The 24,273-nt window shown below is 41.2% G+C and overlaps 1 protein-coding gene across 6 annotated transcripts in view; it reads right to left on the reverse strand.

Annotated features, from left to right (window-relative positions):
• Positions 1–22,578, reverse strand: part of PEX5L (peroxisomal biogenesis factor 5 like) — a 174,098-nt gene extending 151,520 nt beyond the window's left edge. For 4 of the 6 annotated variants that reach the window (XR_005558155.1, XM_039355452.1, XM_039355451.1 and 1 more), the window contains exons 1-3: positions 22,027–22,576; positions 21,811–21,880; positions 20,913–21,263 (exon numbers count right to left, since the gene is read on the reverse strand). Coding sequence is in view for 5 of the 6 variants with exons in the window: in XM_039355452.1 (XP_039211386.1) it covers positions 20,913–21,263; positions 21,811–21,880; positions 22,027–22,187 (582 nt within the window). In the remaining variant the exon portion in view is untranslated. Of the gene's footprint in view, positions 1–20,912; positions 21,540–21,810; positions 21,881–22,026 lie in introns of those variants that run through there. The other 2 variants (XM_039355450.1, XM_039355453.1) reach the window with 2 other exon arrangements.
• Between the last annotated feature and the right edge of the window lie 1,695 nt (positions 22,579–24,273).

Raw genomic sequence — 24,273 nt, forward strand, 5'->3', positions numbered from 1 at the left:
CTCATCTATAAGCCTGGCTGGCTCACAAAAATCAATAACATAGAGATTAAAAAAATATTCTCCACTGTTCTCCTCTCCCCCCCCCCTATGCACCAGGCTAAATAGACCTCCAGATTATCTTCACACATACCCCATCCATGGGGGGGGGGAAGGTCAAGAGACTTCCGGGAAGCTAAAAGAATAGGAAACCTTTTCGGATTTCCGATGAATTTCAGATGAGAGGTTCCAAAGGTGCTTTTTCAAGAGGCAACTGGACTTTCTTGTTTTTCTTTGAAGACGTTTCACTTCTTATCCAAGAAGCTTCTTCAGCTCTGACTAGATGGTGGAGAATGGAAGGATTTATATTTCTTGCAAACAGATGGTCATTTGCATTCTTTTTATTAAAGAGTTGTGAGACCATTTGGAGGTTTACCTCTATCCTCAGGGTCACCTGAGTGATGCAAATGTGTGTGAAGCCTTCTTCGCTGCAGAGTGTTTTCTACCCTGTGTCCCTTCACTATTGGAGTGTTATAGCTTCGTTTTTTTTTTGGCATTGAATGAGGCAGATTGTTGAAACAGCAAACAAGTTTGTTAACTCAGAAGAGAAGCAGCCCTAAAGGCTGCTGCACAGCTATTTATACAGTTAGCCTCTAGGTGGTAACCAATAGGTTTAAAGCAGGGGTAGGCAACCTTGACTCTTTTATGACTCGTGGACTTCACATGATCTTGGAATTCTGGGAGTTGAAGTCCACGAGACATAAAAGAGCCAAGGTTGCCTACCCCTGGTTTAAAGTAATAGTTTCCCGCCCCAAACCTCATTATCAGCTTGGAGACAGCCAGTCTAGCTTTCAGTAACAACAACTGTTAAACAATACAGCAATATAGGTCAGACATTAAGCAAGTGATTTAAAACAGTTGTGGCCAATACATTACAGGAGTATGAACGGATTTCCAGAAAACATTGCAGACTACAGGAACCATTTATGCTTCAGTTTGAGATGCAGACAACACAGGCTCATCCCCAACAGCCTACACTTGTCTTTAACAGTGAAGGGACACAGGAAGTCTTCACACACATTTGCACTACTCAGGTAACCTTGAGGACAGAGGTGATCCTCCAAATGGTCTCAACGACTCTCTAAAAGAATGCAAATGACCAACTGTCTGCAAGGAATATAAAATTCATCCCCCACCACCTACAGAAGCGAAATGTCTTCAAAGAAAGATAAGAAAGTCCAATTCCCTTCTGAAAAAGCACCTTTGGGACAACCACGACCTGGATGTCTATGGAGATTCTCAGTCATCCAAGTCATAGTTATCCCAAAGATGTTTTTTCAAAGATGCTTTTTTGACAAAGCATCTTTGACATGACCTGGATGACTGAGAATCTCAATAGACATTCAGATGAGGGGCTATTTTAAAGGTCTGGGCAAGATGGCGGGCCTCTTGATGATCTCATTTAAGGGAGTGCAACTGGAGCGTATCCATCAATCTAATCTAGTAGGATGGGCAGATACTCCCAGAGAGAAACAGTCCAACAAATAATCTGATCTTTAAAGGTGAGCTTTAAACCCGAACCTTGAATTGTACCCAGAAAGGAAGTAGGAGCCAGTGCAGTTCACACAGCACTGGTATAACTCGGGTGAACTATGGGTTGGACTAGATGACCTCCAAGGTCCCTTCCAACTTTATTATTATTATTATTATTATTATTATTATTATTATTATTATTATTATTATTATTATTATTATTATTATTATTAACAGCCCAGTTGCCTTTTGAAGAAAGAAGCATCTTTGAGACAACTATGGTCTGGGTGACTGAGAATTTCCACAGCTTCTATACTTGTGAGCATATCCATTCTTGGAGTGAGGACAACGTGCAAACAGACCTTGATCTTATCTATTAAGGCAATCCTGATACGTTAATATAAAAATTCAGAATGACTTGACTGATACAGAATCCTAGCAAGTGGAATGTTTCTGACTGTCACTGCTGTCCTCAGCTATTCTTTGCTTCATTAGACATTCATATTAATAATAACATAGATACTTCCAGGTGTTACTATTGAACAAAAGAATGAGAACCTAGCACCTACAAGGTTTCTCAACTGGGGCAACTTTAAGACATGTGGACTTCAACTCCCAGAATTCCTCAGGTTGAGAAACACTGACCTAGACTACATCCTGGATAAAATCAATATTTTAATAGCTCAGAAGCCTTATGCCAGAAGCAGGACCAAAAAAAAAAAAAAAATCATTTGGCAATGATCTTATGCATTGGAAACTCTCACTGGCATCGTTCCTGGATGTCTGCAATGCAAGATGTGAAGAAAAGCTTCAGTGAACATTTCAAGAAGAAGAAAAACAGCAAAATCCCCAACAGAGAAAGGAATGTTTCTCAGCAACGATCAAAATCAAGTTGTCCAACTCTTAGGGCGCACAAAGTGAATTGGATACCTAACAGCAAACAAAAATGAAAAAAAAAAACATTTTATTTTATTTATATAGAATCCTGCAAAAGTATGGTGGGGTAGATCTGAAAAAAGCAAACTATGCTGCATTTTAATTATGCCTTTAGTTTCCAGCAGAAAAGAGAATTTTTGTTCTTTTTTCTTTTTAAAAGAAATCCTGTTATAATAACAGCCAAATATAGTATTTTTTTTCTTTGTCACAATTGCAAGCCGGTCTTTTTTCAGCTTTCTCACCTTGTCAAGAAAATAATGCACTTTATTTACCATTATCACGCCTTTACCACTGACTTTGCCTCAAATCTTCCCTGAAAAAATCTACTCTGAGGCTGACATGCACAAAGGCATAAAATAGATTTTGAAGAAGCATTCAGATGTGCAAGCTTCCATTAGAACTCCTTCCAGAGATATGCTTATGGTAGATTAATATCCTCCTATGAGGATTCTTGGACAGGAGAATAAATCTCTCAAAATTATAGTTTATTAGGCCAAATATATTTTGATTAAAAATCCTCTCTTTCTAAATATTGGCTAATGAATAGCACTTATTTCTTAATTTCTTTCTGTTGGGCCCTTGCATTTAGATATTAACAAGACATCAGTTGTCATATTTCAGGGCCAAATATATACATATACATATATATTAAGGTGACCAACTTTTTTACAATGAAAAGGAGGACACAAATAAATTGAAGAAAAAAATATCGTAAATAAAAGAAACATTTTATTCATTGCAACAATAATACAGACAACTTGCATGCGCAAAGTTTGCCAGCCGAGTGTTTTGGCGTGCTCAGCAGCAATTCCTATTGGCTTTCGAAAGCCAATAGTGGGAGTAGCACAGCTCATGCAAAAGTTGAGAAAAAAACCCATCAAAAAAGGTGCCGGAACGCCATTCTGAGCGTTCTATGAGGGAAAAAAAAGCCCTGCAGATTAGTCTTCAAATATCGAAAAGGAGGACATGAAGGGGGACACTTTTTGAGGGAGGACAGAACTTACAAAAGGAGGACTGTCCTCCCTAAAGGAGGACGGTTGGTCACCTTATATGCAGGTCTTGGTGTATTCGGGTCTTTTCCCATGTAAGATTGAGAGTATCTTGGCGACATTTCAATGAGGTCCCACTCATCATCTTCAGGCTGGGGTCTTCGGTTTAATGCTTGTGTGAGCAAAGTGTGATCGGAACTGCCGTCGCCAAGATACTCTCAATCTTACACGGGAAAAGACCCGAATACACCAAGACCTGCATACCTATACCCGTGAAAATCTACGAAAACAAATACATATATATACATATACATATATATTCTGGATATCAAAAAGAATATCCCAAAATGAATGCCAACATTGTTGTTTTTCTTTCATCAGCCTAAAATGATTAAAATGTTTCAGACAAAATTTTTGTTCTGTCATAGTTCTATATCACTCATAACATTCAGTGGAGCTCAAATAATTTTTCCTTCAAAAACCCTTTCATTTCCCAACAAAAACTTTTACCTTTTTTTCTTATCAGAACAAAATATTTTTAAAAAGTTGGAGAAAAACTACATCGCACCATGCGATCAATGACTCAAGATCAGTGGTGGGATTCAAATATGTGAACAACCGGTTCTCTGTGTGGATGTCGCTTCCGGAAGTCCATTTTGGGGCTGGGCAACAAAAAATTAGTTACCAGTTCTGCTGAACTGATGTGAATCAGCTGAATCTCACCATTGATTGAGATAATCGGGTAGGACATCTCCAGCTTGTACAGTGAAAGACATTTGGTCTACTTTCTCCCAAGGAAACAGTCAGATTTAACAGATTAAATACCATTCACTCAGACTTATCTCGAACCATGAGATGGATGGGAAATAAATTTAATGATAAGAAGAAGATGAATTGAGAAGACAGCAACAGACAGCAAATGCCATCTCTGCAAAGAAAATAAAGAAACAGTGGAAACATCTGGTTAGCTGCTGCCAGCAGATCACACAGACTGAATACAAACAATATGATAACAAAGTGATAACAATGGTGCATTGGACAATCTACAAGAAATGCCCTTTGCCTGCAAGCAAAAAATGGTGGGACCATAAAATAGAGAAAGTCATAGAAAATGAAGAAGCCAAAGTGCTTCTAGACCTCCCCCCCCCTACAAACCTCTATTTATCTGCTAGTATCTTTTGTCCATTCTAGAACTGAGTAGAGCAGTGGTTCTCAACCTGTGGGTCGGGACCCCATTTGGGGTCGAACAACCATTTCACGGGGGTCGCCAAACAACGCAGTCCGCCATTTTTTTGCTTCTCTCCTTGGTTAGTTTCCATCCATTGCTTTTTGTCCTGCCTTCAGGTGCTTTGGAGAATAGCTTGACTGCCTCTTCTTTGGGGCAGCCCCTGAGATATTGGAACACTGCTATCATGTCCCCCCTCGTCCTTCTCTTCATTAAACTAGACATTCCCAATTCCAGCAACCGTTCCTTATATGTTTTAGCCTCCAGTCCCCTATCATCTTTGTTGCTCTTCTCTGTACTCTTTTTAGAGTCTCAACATCCTTTTTACATCGTGGTGACAAAAACTGGATGCAGTATTCCAAGTGTGGCCTTACCAAGGCATTGTAAAGTGGTATTTGATTTATTCGATTTCTATTGCACCCCCACCTCAACCAATTGACTCTAAGTGACTTTCAATCTAAAATTTTAAAACAATTAAAACAATTTAAGAGACATTAAGACAACCAAAAAAAATTGCTCGAGTTCCTATATAGTGTTTCCTTCGAAGAGATTTATCTAAGCAAGCAAGTTCTTCCATGATTTGTGAAAGTCCATTCCTGTAATCCTGTTGTGAGGAATGCACATTTATGGAGAAGGGGGTGAATGTTAGCAAGGCAGAAACATAGAAGGAATATGTACTAACTGGAACAATCTTGATGTGCTTGGTGCTTCATATGCTTTACCAAACTGCTGTGACAATGTAACTGATGTGTTTGTCTATGAGGATTCTCAGTCATCCACCTCATTATTGTCTCAAAGGTGCTTCAGAACTGATGAAGCTTCTTGGATGAGAAGCGAAATGTCTTCAAGGAAAAACAAAAATAGTCCAGCTGCCTTTTGAAAAAGCACCTTTGGGACAACTGATGTGCTTCTTTTCATTAAGAGAATAACTTTTTCTTGAGGATACTAACAGCAGACAGAGGAATAACTTGAGATTTGCTAATTATGAACACCTAGGTTTACATCATCTATTATTACCTATGCACATGTATGACTATCAATTTCTCCTTTCCTGAAATATATAAATATGAGTGCATCTGTCTGTCTGCAGGAGTCCCTCCCATTATTTTCTGGAGGAAGTTCCTCCAGTCCATACTGAATAAATAAATGAGCCTTGATTATTGGCTTTTGCGTCCTACCTTTGACTCCGCACTAGCTGGTCTATGGAAGTAAAACGTGGGCTTGTTCTTGGCTGACCTAATATTCCCAGTTCTTGGTGTCCTATTTATTTTACTTTATTGGAACAAAATGTTAACAGTTCTCCTTGGGTTTTCTGTCACTGTCACAGGACTTGCTGAATAAAGGTCTTTAATGCCTTCGGCTAGTTTGCTTAATAATGGCATTAGACAGTAATGAAAAATTTGTTGCTGTAGAAGGTGCACTCTTAATTTACATTTATGCTAAGCAATCTGCTCCATGGTACCAACACGAGGCCCTTTGATTATGTCAGCTATTTCAGAAATAGATCATACATCTATATGGAGTAATTGGCTAATGGCTCATCATTTTTTTCAAAATTGGTCATTTCAGAAAACCTAAAACATCAATCCTTTTCTAACAGATTGCTAGTGGCAAAGTATATGGGCTTTTGCTGAAATCAGAATGCATAAAAATAAATTTTAGTCACCAAGCTATAACTTTAGCTGACTGAGAAACAGTTAATATGGCGCTTGTTCCTTTTTTTCCCACCAAAAGTTTTTTTTTTGTCTGCCAATGAGTTCTTCAAGCAAAACGAAATATCTTTGAAGGCATTCTACCTGCTTTATTTATTTGTACAATATTCATGTTGTTGAGCTTTCATTGATAAAAGTTTGCAGAGACTTCCTGTGTGAATTTATCTACTGTTGGGTAAAATCTTTTGAACATGAGATTTTAGCACCAGCAACAGGCAAAAAAGAAACACAAGAGGTTAATTCTACTAAAAGCACTGATCTTTAGCATCAAAGCTGTCAAGCAATAAAAGAAACCCCTATGGTAAATATTTGGTGATTATTTACCTTAAAATTGCAATTCAGTCAAAGTCCATTACATTTTTTACAAAGAAGAAAAATCAAATATACTATTTTATTACCTCTGGAAAAACCACAGTTGACTTTGGCCCTCAAGAGGCAACTCTACCAGTTGTTCATCAAACTATTGTACAAATTTATAAATCAATATTACAAATGCATTTAAAAGGAGTTCCCTCAGTTTCCTGTAGATTTAAATTGCATTTATTTATTTATTTAGCAGACATTGGTGAAAAATTAAGGCTCTCCAGTTCTCAAATATATGGGCAAATTTGACCTGGCCATTTTTTTTTTCAGACAGCAGGTAGAAAATGCAATTATAATACCTATCCCTGTGAAAAGATATTCCCTCTACAAATAAAAGCAAAATTTGGAGCAGTTTCTAGCCCAGCAGCTTACTGAAACCTAATTTCCTATGAATTAAAAGAAGAAAAATTCCCTGGGAAAAAAAAAATTCCACTCAACAAAAGAGTAAATTATATTTTCACCATAGATACAGATTTAATACTCTACTGGAAACTAAGCCAAAGTAGATAGATAAATTTTAAAGGCACTCATCCATTTAAGACAGATCTCGGCTCCTGTAGTTGGATGTTCACCTCCAGCTACGTTGGGACATCTCAAAATGAATTAGTTGCCAAGCCTCTTTGCTCATTTACTTGTCTGACCAAGGGAGAACCAGTAACTGTTTAGATCAGATGTGTTCACTAATTATCTTCCTATGAATAGTTCCCCTTAGCAGCTAGAATTCCCTTTTGATTCCATGCTATTGGTTACCCTCTGCTGGCTTTTCCAAGGTACAAGAGGGAGCATTTACAGATGTTGCACATTTGCAAAGCAAGGTGATTTGTTGGGATTTATTTATTTATTTATTTATGAGACTTATATACCGCTTTTAAGTGCAAGCACTCTCTAAGCGGTGTACATCAGTAAGCAATGTATATATATATTTACATTGCCCCCAACAATCTGGGTCCTCATTTTACCTACCCCGGAAGGATGGAAGGCTGAGTCAACCTTGAGCCGGTGAGATTTGAACCGCTGACCTGCTGAACACAGTCAGCTAAAGTGGCCTGCAGTACTGCACTCTAACTGCTGCGCCACCTCGGATGTTGGAGCAAGATAAATCTGAGAGCCAATTTGGTCTAGTGCTTAAGGCACAAGGCTATAAAGCAGGAGGGTTGTGAGTTTTAGTCCTGATTTAGATATTAAAGCCAGCTGGGTGACTTTGGTCCAGTCACTCTCTCTCTCTCTCAGCCCAACCCACCTCACAGGATTGCTGTTGTTGGGAAAATAGGAAGAGAAAGGTGTGTTGAATATGTTTGCTCCCTTGAGTTACAAACAAACACATAAATAGTAGTAATAGTAATAGTAGTAAAGTTGGAAGGGACCTTGGAGGTCATCTAGTCCAACCCCCTGCTCAGGCAGGAAACCCTACACCATTTCGGACAAATGGCTGTCTAGTCTCTTCTTAAAAAACTTCCAGTGTTGGAGCATTGCACCCTGCATTTGGAGGCAGGGTGTTCCACTGATTAATTGTTCTCACTGTCAGGAAGTTTCTCCTTAGTTCTAGGTTGCTTCTCTCCTTGATTAGTTTCCACCCGTTGCTTCTTGTCCTGCACCTGAAGGCAGGTGCAGGACAAGAAGCAAATAAATAAATAAAGATAAATCAAGCTTCAGGGTTTGAGTAACAACAAGCCCCCAAATAACCTGCATTTTCCCTCATTCCATTTGTTGAATGTTCTTTGAATGTTGAATGTTCAGTGAAAATCTAATGGCTTGCTATTCTTTGTAAAGATGAGTTGGCCAAAACATCCAATCTTTTATTGCATAATTATTTCTTGACCAGTTTGCACTGTCCTTGCCTTCCAGTCAGTGGTGGAAATTAGCCAGTTCGCACCACTTTGGCAGAACCGGTAGCTAATTTTCTGCTGCTCAGGCCCAGAATGGACTTCCAGAAGCGGCATCCACACAGAGAACCTGTTCTTCACATATTTGAATCCCACCACTGCTTCTAGTGTTTCGTTTAAATCCCAACAGAAAAAAATATGAGGGGAAAAAAAACCCTCTTCTATTGCAAGTTATTAAAATTGGGATCTATGAAACTTCTGGGTAATGAAAAAGATGCATAGCAAAACAAACAAATTCCCCCCCTCCCCAAATAAATATCCTCCCAAATCACCAGCAACATCCAGCATCACCTCCCAATACAGTCCAAAGTTAAAAATAAATTCCACCATATGACATTTCTGTACCCCAGCTATTACAACTATTACAGTTTGCGAACAGTACATCAAAAACCAAAAAAAGTAATTTTCCCCCAGACTTGCTTGCATCTATATATTTTTTACCCTATATCCTTCAAGGCAAGATTGCATTTAGAAATGAGCTCGTGCAATTTTGTATACTTATCTTTTTGAAGCAAGAGTGTTCTTACTGGCAATACCCAGTGTCAGCTTTCCCAGCTAGACCAGACAGGAAACATGACCAGATGAGCTAATTCTACTTTATTGTAAGGCTACATTAACAGAATCTTGCAAGTCTGAAAGTGCAAATCTTCTTCTGTCTCTTTTTACAGCCTGAGAAGCTAGGGAGGGTCCCTTCCAAGCTTCTTTCTCCACCCATTATACAGTGGGGGGCTATGCTCTCTCTTATCTTACAATTCCCTAGGCTGCACTGTTTCAGACAGGCTCTTATTAATGACTGTGTGATTCTGTCAACATCTGCTACCATAGCATTATCAGATAGGTTGGGATTCAAATTCTTGTCGTTGTTAGCTGATCTGAGAAGGTTACAGTATAGACTTGGACTTTTTCCAAGGTTTTATGATTATTACACTATGCCAGTGTTTCTCAACCTTGGTAACTCTAACATGTGAAGTTCAAGTCCCACAATTCCTCAGGCAGCATGGGAAATTAATGGCTGGCTGGTGAATTCTGGGAGCTGAAGCCCACACATCTTAACATTGTCTCCCAGAAGGATCCCCACTGCTGTTCTTCTACCTGTAGAGTAATCTAAATTTGGCGCACTAAGAAACTGCAGTACGAATCAGGAAGTTTTGATTTCAAATGATAGAGAACTGCAGTAAATTCACCAAAAAGCTTCAGGCAAGCTCTTGCTCTCAATATATTTATTTATTTATTTATTTCTAAAATTTATATGCTGCCCAATCCCAAGGGACTCAGGGCGGCGTACAAAATTAAAACAATAATATAACGATAAAACAATAAAATAAGTACATTCATACAGCATGTCCGATTGTATCCCGCCCCCCTCCCCCTGGGGACATCAGCCCCAGGCCTGCCGGAACAGGAGAGTTTTAATGGCTTTCTTAAAGGCCGGCAAGGTGGGAGTAGTTCGAATCTTGGGGGGAAGTTGATTCCACCAGGTCGGAGCCACCACAGAAAAGGCCCTTCCCCGAGGGCCCGCCAGCCGACATTGTCTGGCCGACGGGACCTGAAGGAGGCCCAATCTGTGGGACCTCACCAGTCTCTGGGAACTGTGCGGCAGTATGCGGTCCTGTAAGTAACCTGGTCCTATGCCATGAAGGGCTTTAAAGGTGATAACCAACACCTTGAATTGCGTCCGGAGACCCACATGAAGCCAGTGCAGCTCGCGGAGGATGGGTGACACGTGGGCATACCTCTCGCGGCTGCATTCTGAACCAACTGCAGCCTCCAAACGCTCTTCAAGGGTAGCCCCATGTAGAGCGCATTACAGTAATCCAGTCTTGAGGTGACAAGGGCATGAGTGACCGTGAGTAAAGCCTCCCGGTCCAAATAAGGCCGCAACTGGTGCACCAGGCGAACCTGGGCAAAGGTCCCCCTGGCCACAGCCGATAGATGTTGTTCCAAATTTAGCTGTGAGTCCAGGAGGACACCCAAGTTGCGTGCCTGCACTGAGGGAGGTAAATTTACCCCCCCCCCAGGACTAATGATGGACCATCAGGTTGACCTTTGGGAGGCAAGACCCAGAGCCACTCGCTCTTGTCAGGGTTGAGTCTAAGCCTGTTCACCCCCCTCCAGACCCTCACATCTTCCAGGCACTGGCACATCACATCGACATATAGCATCTTTCTATCTATGGGCAATTATAGAATAATTATTCTGGAATGTGTAGCTCCATGGACTGTATAGCTCTATGTAACCCTAACTAGAGAACAGGTATCAGTGTGTTGGAGTTATTGGGTTAAATGCTACGTATGTTGATGGGTCAGTGGGAGGAGTATCAAAGGTCATTGAGAGACTTCCTGGACACAAGCCACATGGGAATCTCTTTGTCTGCAAGAAGCATGGGTCATGGAAGGTCACACAATGAGCCTGAGTCGTTATAAAGATGGCATGGAAGAGCATCATTCTCTTACCTAAAGAGACGGTCTAAAGAAATGGACAAAGATGTATTTTCCAGGAGTATCAACCACAGCGTGAATGCAAGTAATCTTTCTAATAAATATATTTTTGTTTATTATAAGATCTTTTCTTTTGAGTTATCTATCTGGCTGGATTTAAAAGAAGGCGCTTTAAATTTGAGTCAGAATAATAATTATTATTAAGAATTATTAAATAATGTACTGTAGATGATGTACCTGGAATGTTCAAAAAATTATTTTAATAAAGAGATACTGGAAAGATACTTCTAGAGAGATACTGGAAAGCTTCTACTTCTTCTTCTCTAAGGGCAGAGAAAAAGGTCACCAGCAGTTTCTATCTACTTGGAAAGCTTATAAAGTTATTATAAAGAAATGAAGCAGCATATAAGGTTCAACAAGGGATAATTAAAGAAGCAAAAGCAGAAAAATTGCAGCTTAAAAAGGGCAAAATTGATGGACACAAATATATTTTGGTAGGGAAATTAAATGCAAAAGGCATGGAACCAGAGTAAAATATCTAGAGCAGGGGTGTCAAACTCAATTTCATTGAGGGCCGCATCAGCATTGTGGTTGTCCTCAGGGGGGACAGGTGGGTGTGGCCAGGGTGGGTGCAGCCTACTGGGTGGGCGTGGATAGAGTGGGTGTGGCCTACTGGGTGGGCATGGCCAGCTCTACATTGTTCGCGTCAAGGGTGTCTGTGGGGGCCTGGGCAGGAGTGGGACAGATCTGAGGATCTCTGGCAGAAGGAGGTGGGACCGGGGCAAGCGCCAAGGCATGGTCCATTTCTTCATTCCTCACAAAGAGCGACATCTCCCCAGCATGCACCAGGGGACGGGGCCGACACGGCAGGGGCTGGTTCCTCGCTGTTTCTAGACGGCCTTGTGGAGCTAAGACTGAATGTGTTTCAGCATAGATGGCCACCACAAAATTGTACATTGGCTCCCGGCCGGCCTGGGCCAGGGCCAAGGCAGTGGGGGCCGTTCCTCACTGTTTCCAGGATGGCTTCACGGGCCACATGAAACCACATCGCGGGCCGCATCCGGCCCCCGGGCCTTGTGTTTGACATGTCTGATCTAGAGGCACTTTCAACTTATCTTCTGACAAACTCACTCCCAATTCCACTCAGCTTCAAGTGTAGGAAGATAAAGGATGGCTTTGAGATTTCCTGTGGAAAATGCCTTTGGAAGACTTCTTCTCTTGGGAAATCCAATGTAAAAGAAAAACTTTGCTCTTAATCCTGTATTTCCAAGTTCACATAACAAAAGTCTTGAACATCCAGTTTTCCAAAAGAAATAGAATCCTTAGGTAGGAACTCTGCCAGAACTTCCTTATTATTGATTTATTAAATGTAAAGCAGCCTAACTCCCACCACAGGTTTGGGTGTCATGTCATATTAATCATTTTCAACCATGTACAGCAGTGGTTCTCAACCTTTTTAATGCCGCGACCCCCAACCGGTCGTAAGTCGAGGACTACTCAACCGGTCGTAAGTTGAGGACTACTCAACTGGTGCAGCACCGTTTGTAGAATGGGACTTTTGGCGGGCTCAGCAGGGCAGAGACAGCCTGGACAATTCCTATTGGCTTTCAAAAGCCAATAGAATAAAAGGGAGTAGCACAGCTAAGGAAAAGGGGAAAAAAATGGCGGACTGCATTGTTTGACGACCCCCGTGAAATGGTCATTCGACCCCAAATGGGGTCCCGACCCACAGGTTGAGAACCACTGATGTACAGTAAGTTTAAAAAAATAATTTTATCTTATATTGTATGTGTGTGAAATATGCATCTTTTAATGTGGATTTTTACATTTTGTATGCTTTATGTACTAGTTGTTTTATTGGATTGTCCTACACTGACCAGAGTTGCTTTGGATTAATAAGTACAATAAAGAAATAAAACCAAATAAAAGCAACGGATGGAAACTCATCAAGGAGAGAACTAGAACTAAAGAGAAACTTCCTTTCAGTGAGAACAATTAATCAGTGGAACAGCTTGCCTCCAGAAATTGTGGGTGCTCTAAACCTGGAGGTTTTAAAGAAAAGATTGGACAACCATTTGTCTGAAATGATATAGGGTTTCCTGCTTGAGCAGGGGGTTGGACTAGATGACCTCCAAGGTCCCTTCCAACTCTGTTATTCTGTTAATCAAATATCTAGAGAAAAACAGTGGACTCTCTAACAAAGTAGGCAATCACATAAGGCAGGTGTGTCAAACTGCCGGCCCATGGACTGGATGCGTCACGAGGAAACCGTGCCCACCCCATTGCTGGCAATGGGGGAAAAGTTCCAATACGTCGCGCGACGTCACGTGACATCGTGGGTTTGGCATATCTGATGTAAGGGATCTGTCACCCACTCTAATCCATGGCCTGGGGCAGGGGTAGGCAACCTTGGCTCTTTTATGACTCATGGACTTCAACTCCCAGAATCCTGAGCCAGCATGGCTCAGCTTGGAAACCTCTCCCTTTCCCCTCAGCATGGTTGGCTCAGGAATTCTGGGAGTTGAAGTCCACGAGTCATAAAAGAGCCAAGGTTGCCTACCCCTGGCCTGGGGGAAGAGGCAGTTTATATATATATATATATATATATATATATCTTACTTAGGATTGTTGATTGGGGCCAGAAAGGAAGAATGAAGAGACAAAATGAAAATAGTAGATAGAACAACGTTCATTTGACATTATCAATATCTATATAACTGTTCTACAAACTGAATAGACCCTAATCACAAAGTTTCAGAGTTTTCTAACTAAAAAGAGTATAATACTTGAGTGCATACATCTCTATGGGATGCATATCATATTCAAATGCTGCTATGTTGAAAGAAGTTTTATTGAAGCAAATATAATATTTTAAATATTAATAATTTAGATATAAGGATTTAATAAAAGGCTGAAATACTGAAGTACCCAGTACATTGAAGTACTGAGTATACAAAAGACTCTAATGCCCAATACAATGGAGGATCATGCTGGAGAATACAGAGCTCCAAAATGTGATGGTTTAAAACTCATTGATATAAGGAGTTTTATATTTATATTCATTGATATAAGGAGTTTTATATTTATATTTATATGGGCTGCCCCAAGGAAGAGAGAGTCAAGCTATTCTCCAAAGCCCAGGACAAGAAGCAACGGGTGGAAACTAATCAAGGAGAGAAGCAACTTAGAACTAAGGAGAAACTTCCTGACAGTTAGAACAATTAACCAGTGGAACAACCTGCCTCCAAAAGCGGTGAATGTTCCAACACTGGAAGTTTTTAAGAAGAGACTGGACAGCCATTTGTCCGAAATGGTATAGGGTTTCCTGTCTGGGCAGGGGGTTGGACTAGATGACTTCCAAGGTCCCTTCCAACATCATCATCATCATCATTAATGTAATTGTCAGGGCCCCAAACCCTTCTTGTTTTCCTTGCATATATATACTTTCGTGCTCTTGTTTTGAGGCCTGCCATTTTGCTGGGAGGAGGGGGAATATCTGCTTTCGCCTGGGATAACTATCGCTTTCTACCTGTCCTCTCCCGCCTCTATCCGCTTGAGAAAGGAATGTGTCTCCCTTATTAGGGAGACAGTTACAGAGCAACGAAACTGGAGAAGACCTTGAGATGTGCGCCAACTGTGCCAGTTACCCACACGTCGTGCCACCTGTGGATTGGCTGGATTTCAAATGGACATTATGACTCTGGTGGGAGGAGGAATATTGCTGGTTTAATTATACCATTTAAGTGGGATTTTCCCCAGATCATGCCTTGACTTACCTACTGCCACTAACCCCTAATAAAAGTTTCCTTTTGAGACAATGCCTGTTTCAAGAGTTCTGCTTTCTTGGGTGGTTAGCTGAGGTGGGTCCTTACAGTCATTTATTTTTTTGTTCTCCTTGCTTCTATACAGGTAGTCCTTGACTTACAACAGTTCATTTAGTGACCGTTTGAAATTACAGCGGCACTGAAAAAAATGACTTATAACCGTTTTTCACACTTACAACTATTGCAGCATCCCCACGGTCACGTGATCAAAATTTAGCTGCTTGGCAACTGACTCATATTTGTGACGGTTCCAGTGTCCCCCCCCCCAAAATGTCTCTTTTGTGACCCTCTGGCAAGCAAAGTCAATGGGGAAGTCAGGTTCACTTAACAACCATGTTACAAATTTAACAACTGCACTGATTCACTTAACAGCTGTGGCAAAGGGTCATAAAACAGGGCAAAGCTCACTTAACAAATGTATCACTTAGCAACAGAAATTTTGGGCTCAGTTGTGGTTGTAAGTCAAGGACTATCATACACCTCAATAAAGCTTCAATAGAGGAACAAAATTTCAGCAGTGAGTCTTTAAAACTATATGGACTGAATGGGATTTGTCCACTCTTCCTCCTTTTCTTGCAGTTATCTCTGTGTTATTCTCTAACATTGGCTGGATTGACATAATATGCTTAAATAAATCAACATTAACATTAATCAAGATGAACACATTGTGTAAGTGCAGCCACTGGATCCTGAATTGGCCCGGTTACCTAGGTTGTATGAACCCAACCATTCAGAAGCTCATCTTATTCTTTAAAAAATATTTGGAAGACTGCAAAGGAGAGGAAGGAAGGAGAAATTTTTTAGCTATAATTTTTAAAATCACATTAAGATCAAGGTATTGCTTGGAGGAAATACGATCAGTTCCAGTAGCATTATGTTGATAATCTATTTAGTATCCGGTATGAAAAAGTATGTGATAACTGCAATAATGGTTAGCTCACAGTGTATTGTATGAGCAGACCAATCATTAATAAAGCAAGATGAATTTTTTTCACAGTTGTAACTTTATTTGGCTTTAGCAGACATAGCATATTTATGATTTTCTTGTTCAGATATATTTATCAATCTGAAAGGCCTCTACAGAAAGTGTTTTTCTTTGGTTTTGCTCAGTGGATTATTAGGTGGGTTTTTTTTAATTAGCAGCATTTTTCTCCTACTCTTTCTCCCTTTTAAGGCTTCAGTACAATGTATACATGCATAAAAGACTCTGTATAGGCAACCTATGGACCTGCTTTCTCTTTTTGTGGTCCTCTGAGACTTTTCTGTGATGGCTGAAACGGACGAGAAGTTTTTTGCCAAGGTCAGGTGAGAAATATTGGGGGCAAGACGCTCAAGAGAGTCAAGAAGTCAAGATGATGGCATGGGTATTTTGTCATGCAGGGTGGACTTCTGACAAAGCGAAAAGATGCCAGATGCAAACACATAGGGTGATGCAGAGAGTTTTAAAAATTAACAATCTGAAACCAGAATTTCTCTTATTACTCAAGATCTTAGCTTCAAAGCTTTAGGAGCTCACTTGCTGATGTCTATTTGAGAGCGACCACTTTTGTCGATCTCCAGCGTATCTATGTGTGCAGATACATAAACTTTTCCTAGGAAGAAAATGCACACAGTAAGATTGGTTTAGGCCAGTGTTTCTCAACCTTGACAATTTTAAGGCATGTGGACTTCAACTCCCAGCATTCCACAGCCAGCAATGCTGGCTGTGGAATTCTGGGAGTTGAAGTCCACATGCCTTAAAATTGTCAAGGTTGAGAAACACTGGTTTAGGCAAAGGGTGTACTAGAAAAAGTTCATGGAGAAAGAGTGCAGAGAAGAGCAACAAAAATGATCAGAGGACCAGAGGTTTTAAAACATACGAAGAATGGTTACAAGAATTGGGTATGTTTAATCTGGGGAAGACGACTAGGGTGGACATGATACCACTGTTCCAATATTTGAGGGGCTCCTACAAAGACGAAGGGGTCGGACTATTTTCCAAAGCACCAAAAGACAAGACAAGAAACAATGGTTGGAAACTAACCAAGGAGAGAAGCAACCTAGAACTGTGATGACGTTACCTAGTTTGGATGATGAAACATCTGCAAGGAAACAACCAGTCTCAGACAGCATTAAGGGAACCCCTCAGAAACATAACTACTTGGGCTTCTTTTTCGTAGAAAATGGCCCAGTTTGGATAACTCCTGCACTCTAATACTGTCGCCTATTCACAAACACATTAAGTCTACACATTAAGTACTGTTTTAATTAGATGTAATATACCCTTTCATTCACACCAGGAAATGATAGGTGCCACTATGAAGAAAGCCATGATAAAAACTAGCTTCATCCCAGGGGCGAAGATCTTGGCTAATTCCAAAACTGTCATGTCTTTCTGCTGCTGTCTATTGCTTATATATTGGTTTTAATAGCATCTTAGCTGCCCAGAGTTGCACTTTACAAGTTGGGCAGTTATATAAATTGTTCAGGTAGGTAGGGAGATAGGGGCAGCTTGTGAAAGATTATCTGAAGCAAATGGGTTTGTGCTGCTGTTTTCAAGATTGAAAGAAAAACATGGTTATTATCCCCCAGATTATTGGTTCCATTGATTTTTCTACTGAGAAGTTTTCCCTAACATTCGGCCAGAATATGTCTGCCTATAGCATTATTCTGTATCCTGCGTTCTTGATAAATAATAAATAATCTTGGACTTCTTTGGTCTGCTTCTCTTTCAAATAGTTGAAGAAATTATCATATATCTTCTCTTTCCAAGGTTAAACATGTCCAGCTATTTCAATCTCCCATTTGTTTGCAGGTTCCTTAAAGTCTGCTCCCAAAACTGAATATGGTAGAACTCAAGATCGGGTACGATGGAAAGAATTAAAGGGAAATGAAATAGTTCGATGTTAAGCATGCTTATTCGGCAGTCTCCCACTGTGTTCAATAAAGCATATTCTCACATGTAGGTTCATGGGACTGCACACTGAATATTTTTAGGTGGGTTGATTCTCCTCAACGGCTTTAAAAGTCTGAAAGCCAATTCGTAACACAACTGTGTCTAGATCATCCTCAAATTCCCTTATGAGATTTCTGCTTTTAAAATAGCCTGCAGCATTCATTCATAGAGGAATCTGAAAACAAATCTTATCAGAGACAGAAAAAGAAAAAAACAGAGAGCTTTCTAAACCAGTTTTGTTGACTGACCAACAGAGCTACATAGAGCAGCAGTGAGCTCAGAAAAAAACCCATTTTTTGGTACCTAAAGCATCTATTCATTTTATTTGAGCTTGTCACAGCGTTCCTAAGAATCTCAAATCTGATGCAAAAGAGCTCTAGAAAGCAAGTTTTCTTCCTAATATTCAAATAATCCCAAAGCAACTTTTAATTCTATCTTTCTGCTATTCAGTTAATTAGATTTACAGTATCATTTGAAAGAAGAGGCAAAATTGGCACCAAGCAAACTATTTCTAGACCACACAGCAGATTGCTGTTTTTTTGCAAAACCTGTTACATGGCAGACAGGTTTGGGAGTGGGGGGTTGAAAGAATGAAGGTGAATTTTTAAAAAATGTTTCTTTTTTTATTATTTTGTTATTCCCACTTTTCCAATTTGTTAATGTCCTACCCAAACCAGGAACTAGTCAAGATAAACTTAACTGGAAAAAAAATGTAAGAAAAAGAAAGGAACAACAGAAAATGATATAGAGTTGGCCCAAAGTTGAGGACAGAATCAGAGAACTAGACAAAGGATAAATGTTAAAGCAGAAAATGTGTATTTGGTCAATGAAAAAAACTGGGCCAAATAAGAAAAAGAAAGTTGCGGAGATCTTTGAAGGTTTCTAATGAAAAATAATAGAATTCATTGAAAGTTTATGAAATCAAATAATTAATTAAACCTATTATCATTAGATTAATGATATACAACCCAAGGACATTGTCACATCAATAAATAGCATTATATAAATCAGCCACTTTAAAAATGATGATTGAACAAAAGTTCTGATGTATTATTCCTAGGTTTTTTCTCCCCCTTGTATTCAGAAACATACTTTCAGTTGTGATAATTCACATACTTGCTTGGAATTAAAGTATACAAATTTCTCCACAAATTTACAAATACATGTACTAAGCAGCACTTTTCACAAGCTTGACACAATGCATGTTATATATTTATTAAAATTAGCAGTGGGCATTTTGATTCCAGCAAATTGTTTCAAGATTTTTAAGTAATTTAGCTCTCTAGAGATTAAATAAATGCCTCAGAGATCTGAATTGCTTAAAATTTAAAACAGTTGCTATTGTATTTCATTTATTTTCCAGGTCTATCTCCCAAATGCAAATTTTGGAAAAGAAATGTGCAACCTTTGTATTTCTCATCATGAAATGGATAGATATAGTAATATGAATTTAAAAAAACACACCAGTTAACTTTAGGTTGTATTTAGACAATAGCAGAATACAAAGTATCCCAATATAGATCTCATAAATAAATCAGAAAGAGAAAATATACTGAACCCAATTTGTAACTCCGGTGCCGATGCTAGAATGATTCCTGCTGAAATCAATAAATAAAAATAAATTTGGAACCTGGTTGTGGGCACTGAAATTACCTGGGTTAATTTCAAACAATCCTGCACAAGATTTTAGTTGTCAGAGCATAACATTGTACTTAACTTTCAGCGTTCATTTAGCTTGTAACAGGGTTTCAAACAATAGGGTTTATGCTAAAAGGAGGGAGCATTTAAGTTGTCTGAGGTTAACGTTTATTTCTTCTCCTTTGTTATAATGGTTTTCTGATTTACCTGCTTCACTTCTAGATATTGCTGAGATACAAAGTTAGGGACACACAAAAAAGAGGAGTTTGAAAAGCATTTAGTTTCAGAAAGCAAGAATTGCTGAGTCAGGATGTCCATTTAACTTGACTTGTCATGTTATATATGCACCTCTGCAGTTGATAGTGACATCTGTAAGGGTTGATCAATCACCCCAAACCACAGGAAATCATAAAATGGGGATATTTTTTTTTTCCATTCCAGGGGTTTCTCTATACAAATACTTTTTGCTATTGGCACATGTTAGATCCCAATCAGCACTCATCCTACATTAGAAGATAGAAATATTCTAGAGAGAGAAATTTGAGGTAGGAAATCAGATTTTTCTGGCATGTGAAAAAAAAAAAAAAGAGCCGCAGAGATGTCATCGGTCCATAATGTGAGGCTTCCTCCCACAATAACACCGGTTTTCTTTAAAGGAGAAGGACCACGTGAAGAGAGAATAAAGAGAGTCAAGGTTAAAGTCATAATTCCACCATGTACCAAGAAAAAAAAAATAAGCATCAATGCCATACCTGTATTTGGATCAATAGAAGCCAGGAGGCTACATCCATAGATGCTGAAGAGAGGAGTTTGACATTCTAAACCTTACCAAAAAAAAAAAAAACCTGCCTGGATTTGGGGTTTTGGGAAAGCCAGGCCGGAAACGAAGAAGGAGAAGGACTTGGAAATGACCCTGAGAAGGCAGTCATAACAATTCCAGCTGGTGGATACTGGATGCATTTTGGTTTTTTTTTTTTTTTTTTTTTTGAGGAGCCCCATAGAACATCTCCTTGGCCATAGAGAGACCAAGAAAAGGTTCCCAAAGAGGGGAAAAAAAAAAAAAAGCTCACAGTGTAGGAAGGATTTTTTTTGGGGGGTGAGATCCCCAGATCTTTCAGAGCCACTTAAAAACAAGAACCCACTTACTGCCTGCCCTTCAGTTGACACACGCAGTATTTCAAGACCTTTCATCCAGGGTGAGGATCTTCCTATTCCCACAGGCTTCCCTAAACCTGGGAGAGGACCGACCTGTTGGAAAGGTCAAATCCAGAGCCAGGTTGGATCCTCAAAGTTCCTCCTGAAGTTCCCAGCTGTGAGTGAGGCTCTTGGACCCAGCCACCTGTTGTGGCAGGCAAAGACCCGTTTCCCCCCATCCGATGAGGGGTCCCAGACGACCCTCCCTGCCACCCCAAAACTTGACCGCGCTGCACCTTGCGAAGGCAGCTCCGGAGGTGACTTACCTGCATGTGGCCCTGATACATTCTCGCCCTGCCGGTTTCAAACTCCCCTGAGGCTGACAGGTGATGGGCTGGCTGAGGTACCGGGAGAAAGCCAGGAGACCCCTTGTTGGCAGCGCCAGGTGCAATCACATTCAAGCAAGGTAAAAAGAGTCCTTCCCGGCTTCGGGAGTTGAGCTGGGAAATCTTGCCGCCTCTGATGCCCAGGGGTGACCTCCTCCTCCTCTTCCCAGGTGATCGGGCACCGGGATCGTGCGCCCAGGTGATCGGGCACCGGGGTAAAAAAGAGAGAGGGAGAGAGAGAAAGGAAGAAGAAGAAGAAGGGAAAGGAAGAAAAGAAGGCGGGAGAAAAGCCTGAAGGTGGAATAAGGTTAGGCTGGTTACGAAGAGTATTTGCCAGGCCAAAAGGGGGGGGGGAGGAAGAGGTGGGGGGGAGGGAAGCGAGGATGGGCAGCGAGCAAACTCCGCTGCCGGCGCTGCCTTTAGAACTCTGCCTCGCTCTTTTTCAAGCGAACTCTTTTGGGTTTCCTCCTCGGCCCCTTCATTTCGTTTCCTCTCCACCGCGACCCCTCCTCCTCCTCCTCCTCCCCCTCTTCCTCCTCCTCCTCGCGCTGCCGCTGGACCGAGATGGAGGCGACCTCCCTCTCCTCCCTCCCTCCCTCCCGCTTTTCCCCTCCCTCCGCCAGGAGCTGAACCGAGCAGAGCGGAGCGCGCGCCATCCGGGGACCGTTCGGCAGACCGGCGCGCGCTCGGTCCCAGCTGCTGCTGCTGCTGCTGCTGCTGCTGCTTTGACTGCAGAGCGCCGAAGCGGGCATCTGCCTGGCTGGCGCTGCCTCTCGCGCTTCCCCCCCCCCCATCTCCCCCACCCCCACCCCCCCCACCCCGCTCCTCCGTTCCTTACGGGAAGGAGAATTTCGGAAACGCCTGCCGGCTTCCTCGAGCCTCGCCGCCGGGGGAGAGGGAGAGAAGACCTGCAGGAAGGAATTTAAAAAAAAAAAAAAAAAAAAAAAAACAGGCTGGTCCTTGCGAGAAGCGCTGAAGGCTGGCATTGAAGTCGTCGTGGCGGAGGGCAATACGTGTCGCTCCCACCCAGCCACCCACCCCTTGGTTTGCAAACCTTAAGACAGTTCGGAGTTGACTGCCTCTGGGCATGGGCAGAGTTTCCCTTTCTTCCCGAGAGCCCCTGAGTAATGAATAAGTGCCCTTTCTTCCTTTCCTCTCCAAAGTAAGTGTAGGATCCGCCTCTGTGCTTTCCCTTAAAATGACACCCCCCCCCATAGGTCATCCTGGCTTGCAAAGTAGCTGGAGTCGCTGCTGGGGTCTTTGTCCAGAAACCTTGTTTCCTTATTTAGAGGCTGGACGGCCCAGAAATATTGGGAGTGTGTATGTGTCTGCTGGTTTGTTTGCTTATCAAATTACTATCCCGCCCATCTCACCTAAGTGACTCTGGGTGGATTACAATAAATACAGTTAAAATAAGAACAGAGTTAAAACAAGGTTAAAATCAGAGGGTTACACAGTTAAAAGAGACAAAGGGAATGCCCTCAAACCACTAACCGCCCCCAGGGTTGCGTATCACTTTTAGCGTTATAGGCCCATGGATCCAAGAAAGACAAGTGAATTTACTTCTGAGTAGTGTCTTTATTGTTGCTCGCCTATAGACGGAATCTTGCCAAACTAAAGCAACAATCTGCATAGCTACTAGATGTACTCTGTGAACTGCTGGGGGGGGGGTGTGTGTCTGTCATGACCCTCTTCTAAATTCTGCTGACTCTTTGCCCATCACACTGTGCCAATTGATGGAGCCAGGTCTGGCATTCTTCCAGAAGGCCAGGGGGAAAAAAAATAAAAGGAAAGTTATTTCAAAGAGTGGAAATAGTGGAAGAGAACACTCTCTTCCTGGATTCCACCGACTAAAATTCTTTAACCGAGCAGAGCTCATAATAGTAGTAAAGTTGGAAGGGACCTTGGAGGTCATCTAGTCCAACCCCCTGCTCAGGCAGGAAATCCTACACCATTTCGGACAAATGGCTGTCCAGTCTCTTCTTAAAAACTTCCAGTGTTGGAGCATTTACTGCTTCTGGAGGCAGGCTGTTCCACTGATTAATGCAGCATAACCTCCCTGCCTGACCAGGTGGGAGACGTTGATGGAATTAGGATAAGACAGTTAATTCAACACACTTAACTTGATTATTGAATATAGAGGGCATGGAGATTGTCCTTGAAGGACAGGAGGAAAGCTATCAAGACAACAGTCAGATAAAATGGACTTCAGGCCAAGCCAAGAAAATAACAAGAAAACAGCTCAGGCAGGACCCTCCCTAGTTCACATGAAGATAAAGTGAGGCAGGAGGGAAGCACATTAAGAATTGCAAGGTTCTTGTGTTGGAAGAAGAATAGTCCTGCTCAATAGGGCACTGTTGTTGTTTTTTTAGTCTAGTCTATCTTGTAGGACTGACATGGAATCAGTCCATTTTCTCGATTTGCACAACAGTTTGAAGCACACCCTATTCGAATGGTTTGCACCTCATGTTAAGTCGCCCCCTTCCCAAACAATCAGAAGTAATCAAGCTTTAATACTGTGGAGTCCTTGGTGATCGAAGGTGGTTGTTTGTAGACGTTTCATCACCCAGCTAGGTAACATCATCATTGCTGCTAGCATGTGTAGGGTTTAATCCCTGTTTTATATACAATAATTGTAGGTAAACAATACCCTAATCAAGGAAATACCAAGAAGCAAAGTATACGCCACCAACACTGGCAAGGCAAGCTACTATACATAAAATGGAGCAAGCCCCACACTCCCTATCCTGATGATGTTACCAAATTGGGTAACGAAATGTCTGCAAGCAAACAATCAAGCTCAGCACCAAAGACTCCACAGTCCCTGAGCTACATATATTCTCTTCTGTTGGAAACTTTAACGTTGTACCAACAGCCACATATTCTGGCAATAATATGTTCCGTAGACACCTCTCTAAATTTCCAAAAGCATCATGGAAAACGATGGTGCCATCTCTGATCTTACCTTGCATCTCCAGGATTCCAGCTTCCCTTGGAATACTTTTGGTCAGTCAAAACGGTGATCAGGTTAGCTTCCTTTGATTGAGAACCAACTGTATCATTTTCCTCCTGAAAGGGGCATCTCTCTGCTCAGCCGTCAGAGGACTAGAATAGAGAGCAAGCTTAGAAGGTTGAAGGGGCAGCTGCACAGCTCTATCAACATAATAAGCCTACTACAGTATTCTGGGAAAACCAGAAACTTACCAGAAAGAAGGTGATGGTATCTCAGCCCTCTTTCTGCATTCTGAACAGAGCCAGTTTTGGCTGGAGAATTTGGGGAATAAACTATCCTCAGTTCATT

The sequence above is a fragment of the Crotalus tigris genome, unplaced genomic scaffold (genome assembly GCF_016545835.1).
Source record: "Crotalus tigris isolate CLP2741 ecotype Arizona unplaced genomic scaffold, ASM1654583v1 scf7180000018690.2240587, whole genome shotgun sequence".
In the NCBI taxonomy this organism is placed as follows: Eukaryota; Metazoa; Chordata; class Lepidosauria; order Squamata; family Viperidae; genus Crotalus; species Crotalus tigris.